At 33.0% G+C, this 16,068-nt stretch overlaps 1 protein-coding gene across 5 annotated transcripts in view; it reads right to left on the bottom strand.

Annotated features, from left to right (window-relative positions):
* EPHA5 (EPH receptor A5) overlaps nucleotides 1-16,068 on the bottom strand; it is a 363,799-nt gene that overhangs the window by 332,939 nt on the left and 14,792 nt on the right. For all 5 annotated transcript variants that reach the window (XM_008060513.2, XM_008060517.2, XM_008060515.2 and 2 more), the window contains exon 2: nucleotides 2,195-2,259. In XM_008060513.2, the coding sequence (XP_008058704.1) occupies nucleotides 2,195-2,259 (65 nt within the window). The remainder of the gene's footprint in view (nucleotides 1-2,194; nucleotides 2,260-16,068) is intronic.

Genomic DNA, 16,068 nt, shown 5'->3' with positions numbered 1-16,068 from the left:
GGCTGCGGTGGCCGGGAGCGGACACTGCACTCCAGCCTGGGCGACAGAGTGAGACTCCAAATCAAAAATAAATAAATAAATAAAATAAATAAAGCATAACATTGTTATAATGATTGGAAAAATTCCATTTACTGTATAGAAGGATTACACTTTTATGAAGAAATAAATCATATTTTATATAGAAAGCATGTATAAAGTTGAGTAATTCACTTCCAAATTCCTAGTTGCAAAGGTAACTACAGCATCATACTTATATTCTCACAGATACACTCTGCCAAAGTTCTTTTTAAAATAACTTCTGAGTGGAAACCACAGAAAAACACAAAACTAAATTCAAAGAGAATATCATATATTTTCTCCGGATTCTAAAAAATTAATTTCAAGACAACACATCAGCCATCTTCTCAGACAGAAATGACCTAAAATATTCATTCGATAGATTATTTGGTATGTGAAAAAATGTAGATGCAAAAGATATGTATAGGTTATCATAAATGGATGGATAGCCAACCATCTATAAGTACAGAAGTGGAGACAGATGAAAGAAAAAGAAATTGAGGATGGGGAAGTTAAAGGAAAGAAGAAAGAATGTAAGATAGATAAAAGAGGAGCAGACAACATACATATGATTGATCCTGACTATATCTGGCTCATGCAATATTTTTCATTTTTTATCCTTGCCTTTTTGTTCTAATATCTTCACATTCTATTTACATCATTCTTTTATATTTATGTTTCAATGCAACAATAATTTTTAACAACCAAAAAGAAAGACCAATTATGGAAAAGAAGAAAACCTGCTAAGATTAGTATTTTAACATATAAATTACTATGAACTAAAACAATTAATATTACTTGCTTATTTCCATAATAACTTTCTTAGAAAAGGGCTGAAGAACACAACTGGTTTTCTCATTAATTTGAAAAAATAAAATTAAAAGTTTTGACTATTTGCCTTGTTATAACCAGATGTGTAATAAAATTAGATTGTTTAGACTATAATTAACCATCAACATCATGTAAAAATTATTAGTGTGCACAATATTTTTAATTAATTGCACACATACATGCTATCTTAATAATTTTCAGTATTCTAATTGTTTAAATATGTTTTCATGAAATAGAGGATTGGAAATACTTTCTTCATTACAAGGTGGTTTTATCATGAGTCTGGGCAGTTTTAGCCTGAAAATTAAAATATTAAAGTTATTATGTAATAATAGCCTCTCAATGACTAAGCTGTTTTGTTTTGGGTTGAGGGGGTTGTTTTTTGAAATAAGGCTTACTTTGCCACCAAATCTAAAGAGCAGTGATTTAATAAAAGCTCACTGCAGCCTCAAACTCCTGAGTTCAAAGGATTCTCTCATCTCAACCTCCTGAGCAGCTGTGATTACAAGCATGTGCCACCATGCCCAGAAATACATATGTATATATATATTTATATATATGTGTATATATATATATATATATATATATAGAGAGAGAGAGAGAGAGAGAGTATGTAGAGATGGGGTCTGACTATGCTGCACAGTCTAGTCTCAAACTCCCGGTCTCAAGTGATTCTCCTGCCTCAGACTCTCCCAAACCACTGAGAAATTATAAAACCTTCCAATAAAAACATTCATTTCTGAAAAGTTTTCAGTGAAGAAAATTTCAAGAATTGCAAAATAAACTTTGAATGGCAACTAAGTTGATAATATTAGGAATTTTTAATCTCTGAGAATTTTCTTATCATATTTTAACTTCTTGAAACCATAAATTAAATAAAAAATAAGTTGTTTCCCAGCCTGGAATCAACACTGGTCACAGATATGTTAAACTGTAATTCCTATACAATATAACCATGATGATGGCAAATCAGCAGTAAATCAAATTAGTTTATATATGTACAAACTAATTCTGAAAATTTCTTGGTTGTCTCAATCTGAAATTCTACTGACTACTGAAAAAACACTTCACATTTTGTTGTGGAGTGATACTCAGAGAAGAAAATAATATTTATTATTTAGTCATTGAAAACCCTTTCCTACTCTTCCTTTTTTCCAATCACGGCTAGTTTGAGATCTCTCCATCCAGCACACACTCATCCCTCCCTCTTAATAACATGTATTTCTAACTTATTTTCACCCCGTGTCACATGTATCATACTTATGTAGATAGCTTAAGTTTTAGGAAAAACTTCAAAAAAACTTACCCCATTTTTTGGAAATGCAATCCATCCCAGGTCCCCCATGACAGTGCGTGAATCCAATAGATTTACTGAAAAAAAAAAATTCAAAACTGAATAAAATATATAATATTGTATCCCTACCTCTTGATAGAGTTATTAAAATTATGTGTTGTTTATATAACTGAAATTTGTTTAAGCTTTTATTATGATGAACACAATAGGCATAATTTAAAGAAAACATTATTGCAATGCAAGACAAGTGACTTTAAATAAACATTTGGAAAACAATTACAGCAAAAATATCTATAAGCAAGTCATTACCCTAAATGTGTGGTTTTTAGATAAAAATGTAAAACAAAAATAAAAACAAACTACTAAGAAAAAAAAGAACAGACTCACAAAAACGAAAGGCTGACACTCTATTTTAAAAGGCTCTAGGTTTTGGAATTAAGCTGCAGTCATGAAATTGTAGCTAAATGTATTTTATTTTCTTGTGGAAGGCTGTTATAAAGCAATTAGCAAATAATTTACATTAAACAGCAATAAACTATTCCCAAGCTTGTAACATTTTTTGTGATATTAACAGAAATTTGTAATCCAAATTGCAAGTTTAATTAAGAAATAAATCTACACACCCTTAACCAAGACAAGGAAATTGTAGCAATACTTGGAGTCGCTGCTATACATATGAATCCAGTGCATTCCCAAAGATATCTTCTGCTTAGATATGACCACAATCTAAAATGTGTTTCATGTACAACCATCAGATACATTATACCTGGAAATCTTAAGATATTTGGAACCCCTAGGATGGAAGCTTGATTATCATGGTTACAAAAGAAACCATGGATAAATAAATATTTACACACACACGCAGGCACACACAAACACACATAGTGTTTATATACTGTTCCTGGGAAATCTAACTAGCTTATAGGCTCTTGCCCAGTCAAAACACTTGCGACCTGGACCATAGATAATTACCTTTTTAACCTAATATGCCTATCCCAAACGGGTCTACTTGGCCCACTGTGCAACTGAACCACTTTGAATGACCCTGATGTACAGACCCAAAAAGAGAGAAAATTTAGTTATTCTTAGTCAAGGGTCTTGAAGCTTCCTTAACCTATATTCAAGAGCCATTATCTTGAAATGCCACCAATTCTAAGAGGATGATTCCATCTGTTGTAAGCCTAGAATATTAAAAAATAAAAGCAATTGATAAGCTGGAAATGTATTTTAATACTTTATAAGATAATATAAGATAAAATTATTATGACTAAGGAAATTAGGATAACTACTGAAATTGAAATTTTCAATTCAATGTTACAGAAATTATGTGCATTTAACCTTTAATAGCCATCATTTTATTTCACAATAGCACAAATTAATAAAACAAAAGTACACCTGTGAACATATATCTTATGAGCCAGGTTAAAAGTATATAATAACATTAGTTGCATTACAAATCAGCCATTTGAAATTTTTAGAAAAACTAATATGTTGAATATTGCATATATGTATACATTTTTGTTGTTGCTAAATATACTTTATTTCTGTCACTATTTTTTGAGCTCTTTACTATAAAAATGCATGCCCTATAGTTTTTGTATGATGTTTAACCTGGTAACATCATACTGGCTTTAAGAAATAAAGAAATAAAATATAGAATCTTTAATTTATTAGAAGAATGATGACCTAATTGAAAAACCGTTGTTTAAAACAACAAAAACAAACCCAAACTGTTCTACTACCCACTGACCTTGCAGATCCTGCTGGGTACTCCACTACCTCTAAGTTTTCAGTTAGATCCATACTCTTTTCTTTTTACTCTATTGTTGGCTTTTCTGGTTTCCATGGGAATAAGGCTACATTAAACTTAAATGTCCTTGTCCTCATTTCAGTTTTTTTCTGGGACACTAAGGCACTGTCTAGACATGACAAAATACCAGGGGAGTGCAGAACCTAAATTGTTATGTTTATTCATCTTAATGACTCATTTGATTCACCTTTGATTTTGAGCAGCTGCGTATCTGTGTAGATGAGATAAAGTAGGGCACATCGGCAAACTAAGGGTGTTACTATGATGGCAGTCAAATTGAACTTAATCCTGTAGTGGCAAACTGATGTGCATAGGAATTCTAAGAATTCATAACCAGCCTGCCATGAGAAACACAGCATTCCTTGTAGACTACTTAACAATATGTGGGTTTGAAATATTCCTTATTATCAACAGAATTTCAGATGCCTTTTCAAAATTCAGTTACCCTCACTTGAGTTAGCTTTAATCTGTATTACTATTTTGATCTCTCTCGCTTTTATTTTTGGCTGAAACATGTATGTGTGGAAGTAAGTGAATGACCTCAAAATACTAGATTTGCTGTTAATACAATTTATTGAGAGTTTTTAATATTGAAACATACTATAGACTACACAAGAATAACCACAACAGAAATCTATATAATCTTACTTATGGTCATCTTGTCAAAAGACTTTCTTCAAATAAATAGATTAGAAGGTTTACAGGAAACACATTATGTCACTTCCCACTACTTTCTACATATATACAATTGCTCTCCTTGAAACACACGATTTCAAAAAATTCAAAATGCAAAAATACATATACATATGAAATTACAGAATTGGAAATTTAGAAGAAAAGTAAAATTAGGTGTTTGGGGCAATTACTTGCAGATTACTATATTGTAATTTTGTTTATATAATACAGAATAAATTAGGATTTAATGCCTTTGAAAAAATAACTAAAATGTACATGTAAATTTTAAAAGATATGTCTTTCTTTTGGCCCTGAGCTTTGTACAGGTGTTTAGTTGTTCTATCTCAATTTTTTTTTTCCCTTTCTGACTTACCAACTCTTGTCCTTCAAAACATATTTCAAGAACTACCTTCTTTAGGAAGCCATTTCTGATCCTCTCTTTCCTAAGTCTGAGTTAGGTATTATTACTCAATATTCTATTAGCACCCAGTTCTCATCTCTAAAGACCTGAATGCACAGAATTGTATTTTTCTATTAAAAGAATGCCATGTTTTCCTCATGTGTATGAATCTAACTTTGGCTCAGAACAGCTGAATACATGTTGGTCTTATGAATGAATCATTTGGTCAGTGAGCAGATCAGGAGGGTGTGGCTATCCACATATCCCAGTGGTTCTTAACATAAGTGGCTGATAATGTCTAAATACATTTTTATTGTAAAAGTTGAGAGCAGGAAGAATATTTCCTACTGGCATTTAATGGGAAGAAGCCAGGTGTGCAGCTAAACACTCTGTAATGCACTGCAAAGCTCTCCAAGAGAAAATTATCTGGCCCAAATTTCACTAGTACCAACATTAAGAATCCCTGTTATATACCTATTGATGTAACTAAAACATTTCTTCTTTCACAATTCTTTGTAGAGTTCATCAGTAGCATGATGATATGTTCACTACAGGAAGATAGCATATTCAGAGACATTCTTTGTGAACCAAAATAATATTCCTATTTAAGGAAATAATGATAATAAAATAATTTTAGTCTTTAGTCTTACCTAAGAAATAAAGATATAATATTCTGACTACATAATACTCCTAAATTAATTTTCACATAGCCAACATTATTATTACAGGTGTTCTTATTTATACTCTAATAATTTGTCAACATCCATGATGGCATACATGAAAAACATTCTGCCACTGATCTTATTAATGTCACCATTTCTCCTGCTAGTTACATAAAAGATACAAAGATAAAATTAAATAATATTTTAATTTTAAAATGTTTAGACGCAGGACATATTAATTAGTTAATTAATTAATTAATTTTAGGGCCTTGTGTTCCATATAAACATATTTGCTCTTTATTTAATTTTTTTTACTTTGAAAGATGTGGAGTACAATTCAGGGTTAGGTATACAAATGGTCATTGTACAGATAAAGTTCGGGCCTCACTTTGGTTTGGTTTGAGATCAGGTACCATTATTGATGAAATGTGGCTCTCTCCCTCCCTGGCAGTTTCCCACTACTGCCAATCTGACATAGGACATATTTAAACGTGAGTTTTTAAAGTTAATTTTCCAATGTCATTACCAAATGTATTAAAAAGAGGGATAGGCAGTAATGGAGCACAGTCACTAAGTATCTTCTTTGTTATAATTACAGTAATTAAATTGTTCTGAACAGTATATATGCTTGTAAATTGCAATGAATACAAGAGTATTGATCTTTATTGTACAACTTAATTAAAACTTGTCTGTGAGAAGTCACTAATGAATATAATTAGAGGAAATGTTTGATACCACAGTTACACTGGAAGACATTAATTAGATATCAGAAATTTTACAGAAAATGTTTTTATCCTATTCTTTATATTTTGAAACAGAGCAACATGACTAAACTGAGAGACAGCCTTCAAGGTTGTTTTCCCTAAATCACTGTATAATTACAATGAAAATAGGCATATTGGGTAGTAGTCTAATCAGTAATTAAGAAGACTGATTCTCCAGGAGAAACAGCCCTAAAGGGGTCAGTGAGTATGTACTCTATTGCAAATTCCTGAACAACTCAGTAATACAGGAACTTTTTTAATAAGTAAAAGTCACTTTACTCTTTGCCCAACCAAATAACATATTATAATAAAAACTAATTCAAAATGGTCCTTAGTATGTCTTAATTTTATTACTACACATTAACAATTTCAATGCTTTCTATAACAGAAAAAAGATTTCAAGGTATTTACCATCAGAAAATGCAGAAGATTGCTAACTAATTATCTTGGTTGTGATTTAAGAGGAACTAAAATAGGACAAAAATGAGTAAAATGGCATATGCATAAGAGGTCATTAAATCTTCAACTTTACACATTCTAACAATTAGAGACTAGTTTGATTTAATAATACAAATATGGTGTTCAATGATTATCATTTTCAAGCAAACATAACTTGTTATATTACTTTGTCTCCACTGATTTTTTCGGTGACATCTTGCCAACAATAGTCACTAACTGCAGGAAAACTTATTAGCTACTCTTGGAAAAAGACACATTAGAATGAATATGTTTTCAGACTTGAAGAGTTAACAAACAGATAAAGAACATTTGACCCACCACCCGCCATCAGCAACAAGGCCTTGAGAGAATGTATGATCTTTGATATAGAGTCAGAAGTCATATTCTTACTCTAGATTGTTTCTGTTTTTTTCATGATCATCACATTAATGAACACAATTGTAATGTTAGTTCGACTCCCACTGCAATATTAAAAGAGAATAATTTGGATTAGTAGCAGATCAGATGGCATTTTCTTTCTCTAAAGACATTGAATCAAAGTCTTGTTGCATACAACAGACTTTTGATGGATGCTTACTTATTGATTTCCACTTAACAATATCAGAAAAGCTACTGGATTCAATTACAACATACATTTAACTAGTCTGTGGGAACAAACCCCAGATACACAGCTGTCCAGGCTCTTTCCATGGTCCCATTCAGCACAGATATGATTTCTTGTTTTCAGGTTAAATTTTACAATTTGACAACTGCTGCAGGGAACAAAGAACAGTTGAAAAAATGAATTCAGAGGAAGAGGACATGTGTTTCCTATTGGAAATTAAATTTGTAAATTTGGTAAAAAAACATTATAGGTTTAGGAGTGTTGTGTAGATTTCTGGCATCTCTTGATTTGAAGGCAGGAAGTCATAACCAATGCATTTTCACAGTGAATGGGAAAGTATTTACTTCCTCTGAAATTCTGAGCAATTCATGTGGATAGTCATTTTTAGAAAAAAGAGGAATATAGGGAAAAAAACTTATTGAGTGTTTACTATGTTCTACTAGGCAATGTATACCCTTTTTTTGTTGTTGTTGTTGTTGCCCCAGGCTACAGTGCAGTGGCACGCTCATGGTTACCACAGTCTTAACCTACTAGACTCAGGCAATTCTTCTACCTCAGTCTTCCAAGTTGCTGGAACTACAGGCATGTGCCACCATGTCCAACTACTTTTATTTTTATTAATTTATTGTAGAAATGAGGTCTCACCATGTTGCTGGTCTCAAATCTATGGACTCAGACAATCACCTCTGCCTCCCAAAGTGCTGGGATTACAGGGGTGAGCCACAGATTCCGGCCTATATGTTCTTTAATGTAACCGTCCCAACAAACCATTCTGAATAAGAACATTAACAGATTGCAGTACTGTTCAGAGCCCCAGAAGGGAAATCAAAGAGGAAGAAAGCATGAAGAAATAACTGACAAACCATGAGTCCTCCTTATTGTTTCCTGCTGCCAAGGTCTCACTTAAGACCTAGACATAAAATTACTTCACTATAGCCACCTGTTTCCCTGGACATCCAAAGGCCATGAACTAAACCCTAATCATGAATGAATTTACCTCCTTACATGAACCATGACTATGGAACATTGCTCATGAAAAATTGTGCAACTAAAGAAATAAGTTCCACTCTAAATTAACAGTGGCCTCAAATGGGCCATCACTAATTCCTGACAAACCTGTCTTTGAGTGATGTTATCTTGCACATTTGCCATAAAGTGTTTAGTAAAAATTTTCACTAAAAATATATTCAAAAATAAACCTTATATTCCCATCCAATATCCTATCTGTCCTTTCCATAAGTCAAATTATTGAATGAGCTGTCAACATCAATATTTCTTCATATCATCTTCATTCCTTATCTAATCCATTACAGTCTGGCTTCACCCTTCCCTATTCTGCCAAAACTTATGACTTCTGTTACCAAGTTCACTAGTGATAGTGATGTAGCTCTGACTTCCTAATTCGCTTCAACTTTTGACAGCATTCGCCCATGACCCCATTAACAGTCACTCTCGCCTTTAATCTTCAGTGACAACATATTTCTGTAGTTTTATTCTACTTCTCCAGTTACTTCTTATTTCTTTGGAAGCTACTCTTCCTATACAATCCTTCAAACCTTGGTTTTTATCAGTGCTTCATTTTTGTAGATTACCTTCATTTCTCACACTGTACCAACATATCTTAAGATTAAGACTTAACAGGGAGGGGCAGGGAGGTGGGATTAATGTTAGTCAATATCTGTCTGGGGAAGGGGGACATACCTCATCAACAAGGGTACCTGCACAATGAATATTTGTATACCTAATCCTTAACTGTACCCCACAATTTTAAAATAAAAAAAATTTAACAAAAAGAAGGGAGGAATAAAAACATACTTTAAAATAAATTAAAATAAAAATAAAATAAAGACTTAACCTCAAAATAAAGCCGGGCGAGGTGACACCAGTCTGTAATCCCAAAACTTAGGGAGACAGAAGCGAGAGGATTGCCTGAGCAAAGCAAGTCGAGGCTGCAGTGACTGTGAGCGTGCCCCTGCACTCCAGCCTGGGCAACAGGGTGAGATTCCAACTCAAAAAAAAAGAGCTTTTTTTTTCTTCATTTGCCTTTTATTTTTATTTTTAAAATTCCAGGGGTACATGTGCAGGTTTGCTACACAGGTATATTCTATGTTGATGATAAGGTTTGGGCTTCTTTTCAACCCACCACCTAAATAATGAGCATGGTATCCAACAGGTAGCTTTTCAATCCAAGATCACCTCCCTCTCTCTCCCCTTTATGAGTTCCCAGTGTCTGTTATTCTCATCTTTATACTCATGTGTACCCAGTGTTTAACTCCCACTAATGACTAAGAAAATACAGTGTTTGGTCTTCTGTTTTTGCTTTAATTCACTTAGAATAATGGCCTTCACCTGCATTCATGTTGCTGCAAAGGACATGATTTCACTATTTCTTATGTCTGTGTAGTATTCTGTAGTATATATGTAACATGTTTTCTTTATCCAATTCACTATTGATGAGCATCTAGGGTGGTTCCACAATCTTTGCTAGTATGAATAGTGCTGCAATAACTGTACGAGGGCAAGTGTTATAACTTATTTCTGGTAAAATAAGTTATACTTTTTATAGTGTATACTCACTAATGGGATTGCAGGACCACATGACAACTCAATTTTTAGTTCTTTAAGAAGTCAAAAATGAGTTTTTTGAAAGACTAAAATCTGGTGCCAAAGCATATTATATCAAACTATTAAGGATAGAAAATGACTAGTATATTTATTTTTGTGTGCTAATTGGTTCAAAAGAAGATATTAGCATATACCCCACGTAAGAACCCCTCTAGAGGAGCTCATGAACTTCTGAGTTATCACATAATTGTTAATTACTGCACAAATCCATTTATTTTGTCCAGTTCTCATTCCTGAAATTTATAAAAGTACCTGCTAGTTATTAACACTTTTATGGTATGCAGTCATCCCCAAATTCAGCCTGCCCCAAAATGAACCAATTATCTTTTCCTAACTTTCCTTTAAAAAATTTTTTTCTCGTGTCTATTATTTCAGTGACAGCAATGTCATAAAACTATGTTCTATCCAGTTATCCAAGTCACCCTTGTCTTTTTTCACCTTTACCCCCACATTGAATCATAGATGTAATTCTACTAATTCTAAATCTATCCTATTTATAACTCTGTAAAACTTGCTGCTCTGTTTCATTGTACAGTATCACCAGTCTAGCCAAATCTTTACCATAATTTTTTACTTGAAAAAAATCTCTTAACTGGTTTCTTAGTAGAGAAAGGCATGATCTCTGACAATTTCTTCAAAATATTGCTTTCAGAAAGACATAATCATGTCGCTCCCCTACTTCAATCTTGTAATTGTGTCTTATCATGTTAATATCACACCTTCCTGAGTTAGTCCCCGTTTTCTTCTCCAGTTTCATTCAAGCTTTTTCTTCCCTCTATTTCCACTTTTTAGCAAAAATGAATTTATTTCAGTTTTAATTATGTTCCACTATTGATTCAGCTCTGTCCAATAAACTGTGAAGGGGATCTGCAAAGGAAGGGGATTTTGGGTAGAAAACATTAGTAAAGAAAACTTCTAACTGCTTTGGAAGCTACTTGGTATGGATGTATTTTCTGGAAATGATACAGCCATCTAGAGAAAATAAGAATCAGCAGGAAAGCAAAGCCTACAGATTAAGGTTGGCAGAGTGAAGAGATGGGAAGTATCTAGTTCCAAATTGTATCATAGAGTTGCTAATTCATCTAAACTTGCCCCTCTTAGGACTTGCTTTTATGTGAGAAAATCAATTTTGCTGCTTAATCCAGTAGAGAAGTTATTTGCTGTTATTTGAAAAGGAAGACATACAAAATGATACAACTTCTAAGTAGCAGAGCTTGAAGGCAAACTCATCCCTCTCATTCCAGAATCTGTTCTCCTTCCATCATGTCTCGATACTTTCAAAATTATATTCACAGAATTTCAATAACAATCACAATTCAGTCACTTAAAATCTCGGATTATCTCTTTGAAGTGATTTCTAAAATACATGATTCTATTGTCTCTTTAGATCTCAATTGTTGACTACAAAGAACAATAAGTATCTTTTTTTGGCTTCAAAATACTTTCATCCTTATTCATTTTGTTACAAAATATTTTTCATCATCATAAACAAAGAAGTTTGAGACACTGCTCTTCAAAAATTAAATAGCATAATATTCCTATCATGAAGCATATGACAATAATGGAAACAAAAAATCAATCAAAAAGTATACTCAGTATTTTAAATTGTTAATACACTTTAAAAGTGCAAACCCAGGGAGATGGCAAAAAGGAATTCAGAATTAGTATCCACTTTAGTCTGTACAAAGTGTTTAGGCAAAGCTAACACATAAATCCACTGACAGCTAAATTATAACTAATGAGCAGTCTGCTACATTCACAGAACACATTGCATGAAAAGAGAAATACCATATGGTCTTCAGTAGCTACCTTGTCAGGTATGGTAACCAAACTTGTCAAATCTTGCATATTGTTTTCATTCTTAAGAAAAAAGTCAATATTCAATGGCATAAAAGACTTAGAAATCTTTACAACACAGAATACTTTACTTAATACCTGCTCAGTTCCACACCTCCATGTATACAGACAAGACATGATGCTGGTTCTTTCAAAAACAAAATATTGTAAGCCCTCAATACTTGAATTAAATGTGCTTATTCACAACTCACTTTGAGAATGGTTCATTGCATAGAGAATACTTATTAGTTCTGTGATTCTAGTCTTGCTAACTTGTAGCCATGAGGAAATGATTTTACTTGAGGGCCTCAATTCTCTACCTGTAATATGAGTGACTGAGACTGAAATTGTATGTGTCTGTACTTACTATACATCATATCACTTAATCCTAACAATGATCCTTTAGTATAGTATTTTCCCCATTTTACAGATAAGGAAATTGAAGCTGAGAAAAGCTAAATAGGGCAATGGCCCAAGGTCCCAGAGCTAATAAGCACATAGCTGAAGTCTAAATCCAAGTGTATCTAATTCCAAAGCTTTTTCTCTTGCTTCTATATCATACTCGCCCCAACGTCCAGCTTGCTGAATACAAAACCTCACTCCTTTCAGACATTTAAGTCCCATATATCAATGAATTTTATTAAATCAATGAATTGTTAAGTAGTATGTAACAGAACCGAGCAACACTATAATGCTCTAATCATATTGTACATAAGATGGAAATCTTCAGGTATATTAAACTAGACATAGCAGATATTAGTTTTTTTTCTGGGAAAACTCATATTTTAGCATCATATCTTCAACAGTAAGCCATAAAATTTCAAAAAGTAAAAGGGTGAACAGCAAAAAAAGAACCCTCTTTCCTTAATTATTTTACATTGCTATTCATTATGCTTTAAGTGTGTTAATTGGGTAAAAATAAGACATGTATTTTTTCAAACAAACTTTGTTCTTAAAAGTCAAAAATCACAATAAAAACTACTGTATTAGAATAGAAAAAAATATGCAAAACTGATTCTTTGTTTTGAATGAATCCTTACTCAAGTCCCTAATTAACCCTAATGCTTAACTGAAATATATCAAACTTGAAAACAATCAATATAATCATTCACGTTCCAGTCTTCAGGGTAGTATAAATGAGAATTAGATGTGAGAACGCACTAAAACATACAGAAACTTCCACAGACTTGGAGTTCGTATTGTAAGGTGATGGCATTTACTAAAAGTGAGCAAACGACTAGATGACCCAGTAACCCTTTTTTGTAAAATGAGAAGTGACCTGAATTTAAGCTGAAAACGTGACTCATTACTTTCATGTCCATCGTGTAGATTAGTTAAAAGGTATTACTGATATAAACATTGCATGATGATTCTTTATCTAACCTCTTTAAAAATGTACTAGAAGAAATCTTTGGAGAACATTTTGTCATTGAAGTACTAGCAAAGTACAACAAATATTGTACCAAATAATTTTAAGTGACTGAACACAAACATTTTAGTACCTAGATCTAATTATTCATCTCAAAATAGCTACCAACATTCATGCTAACAGGAAACCATTTTAAATATAAATCTATTAAAGCACAATGATTTACATATATTAACCGGGTATAAGATCAATAAAGTATTCATCACTTTTATCTAATTTTAACCTATTGCCTATATCTATTTTTTGGTGTCAAAATATAATGGCAGTAGTCGGCTGTTTGTTCTTTTACAAAGTTTACTAAGGAAAATAAAAAATAAAGGAAATGAAGTAAAATAAGTGTTCTTTCATTTTTTTCTGCAACTCTGTGGCAGACATTGTTTAATAACTATTAATTACTCACATTTTTTTTCGTTTCTTAGGACCAGAATCTCACCTGTGGTTTGGAGCAGTAATATGTCTTATACCAGATGTGGATCATAAGGGGTTTTGGCAAATAATAATAATTATGTTTCAATTAATTATCTTAGCCTCCTTTAAATCCGTAGGCCTTGTTACATAGTCAGGCCAATGGGATATAATCAGAAATCTGCTTGCAGTTTCTGGTAACATTCTATTGTCCTAACCAAAAGAATAATGCTGCTGACATGATTCTTGGCTATTCTACCCTTTCTTTTTTTTCTGTGTTGAATGTGAGGCTGGCAGATGCATCAGCATTCTTGCAAACATAAGGCACTGAGCATGAGAGTGAAGCCAAGGAAATCATAAAGATTTCTGTCTTGGTATCATTAAGCTACAAAACTCAAGCCATCAGACATCTACCCCAGACTTTTTTTTTTTTTTTTTTTTTGATTCTGGTCTCACTTTGTTACCCAGGCTGAAGTGCAGTGGTATGATCATGGCTCACAACAGCTTTGTCCTCCTGGACTCAGGTGATCCTTCCACCTCAGCCTCAGAAGTACCTGGGACTATAAGCATATGCCACCATGTGCGCCTACTGTTTTGACTTTTTGCAGAGAAAGAGGTCTCCGTATGTTGCCCAGGCAGGTCTCAAATGCCTCAAACTCAAGCACTCTTTCCTCCTCGGTCTCCAAAAGTGTTGAGGTTACAGGCATGGGTCACCAAGCCTGGCCCAAGTCTCCTTCTTAAACAAAACAACAACAACAACAACAACAAAATCCCCCAAAAATCCTATTTTGAAGCCACTGTAGAAGAGTCTTTCTCATATTTGCAGACTAATATAATCCTATATAATACAGATAATATGTAAACAACTGCAGAAATCCAACTTACTGCCTTAAATTTTGTTCAAGTTTTATAAAATATAACACCAAAAATGAGGGTTCATTCATTCAACAAATATTTATTGGGTATCTATTTAAGTGACAGGAATTAATTACTCTAAGCCCTGGAGATGCAGTCATATGAGAGTGAATGTACTTGCTGATTGTTCAGACTTCTGATTGCTTGATCCTGAGAGTAGAAATTTTTTTTGAATTTATGAGGGAGTACCCTCAAAAAATGTAATTTATTTATAAAAATTGTGTATTTCTTCTAAAATGTTTATACTTTAGTCACCTTCAAAAGACCTTTTTGTTTGATGAAATACACCTATCAAGACACTTTTCCACTGCTCAAAACAGTTTTTGAACTTATCAATTTTAATGCCTTTTAGTACTTCTGTCATTTTTTGTTTCATCTTTTCCATATCAGCAAAATGCTTCCCTTTGAGGACTTTCTCATCCAAGGGGACCAAAAAAAAAAAAAAAAAAAGATTGGGTGAGGAACAGAGGTCATGCCATTTTTGGTGGAAAAATGCTGAACACTCAGAGCGGTGTGGTTAGGTGTATTTTCATGATGGAAGAACCAGTCACCTGTTGGTCACAACTCAGACGTTTCTTCCACAAATCATGATGCATTCTTCTCAACTTCCAGATAAAAACTTTGGTTGACCATTTGGTTTAATCTGGAGGAAAAAATTTCAAGTGTACTACAAGGGATTCACCCACCAAAACTCTGTAACATCTTGTATTTCTTTATTGTATATAGTATGATCTGATAAACATCTCCATCCCTCTTCATCTTAGAACAATTCATATTCTTTTTGAGATTAATAATAGAAACCATTTATATACCATTTTGTGTTAGTCATATGTAAGTGATATATACAAATAAATAAATATACACGCAGTATTTGTGTGTGTGTGTAGTGTTTTTTCACCCATATTGAAATTACCTGCAGTACCTCTTAATAATGTAAATCCATTTGTTCCTTGTAAAACCTACAAAATCGAGATATTAGGTAGAGCCTAAGAGATTGCATTTTTCAAGTCTCCCCACCCCCACCCATCCAAGTGATTATTATACTCATTTAAAATTAGCATTATATGTGGGCTATACCTTGGTTAATGAGGTGAATCTACTTGTCGCACAGCTGAATTGTGTGGCAATATCAAATTGCAATAAGAGTCTCTAATAGCTAACTCTTGATCTTTATATTGATAATTATTGCTGACTGGCACCAGTGTCAGTCCATTCATCCCACTTTAAGTACTTCTGTTGTAAACAAGAGTTCTTTAACAAGGATAAAAACTAGAATTATCTATGGATGTTCTAAAACTAGAG

Source organism: Carlito syrichta, unplaced genomic scaffold, assembly GCF_000164805.1.
Source record: "Carlito syrichta isolate Samal-C Ts95f unplaced genomic scaffold, Tarsius_syrichta-2.0.1 Scaffold304638, whole genome shotgun sequence".
Taxonomy (NCBI): domain Eukaryota; kingdom Metazoa; phylum Chordata; class Mammalia; order Primates; family Tarsiidae; genus Carlito; species Carlito syrichta.
The sequence above is the reverse complement of the archived record's forward strand: the minus strand, read 5'-3'. Positions and strand labels throughout refer to the sequence as shown.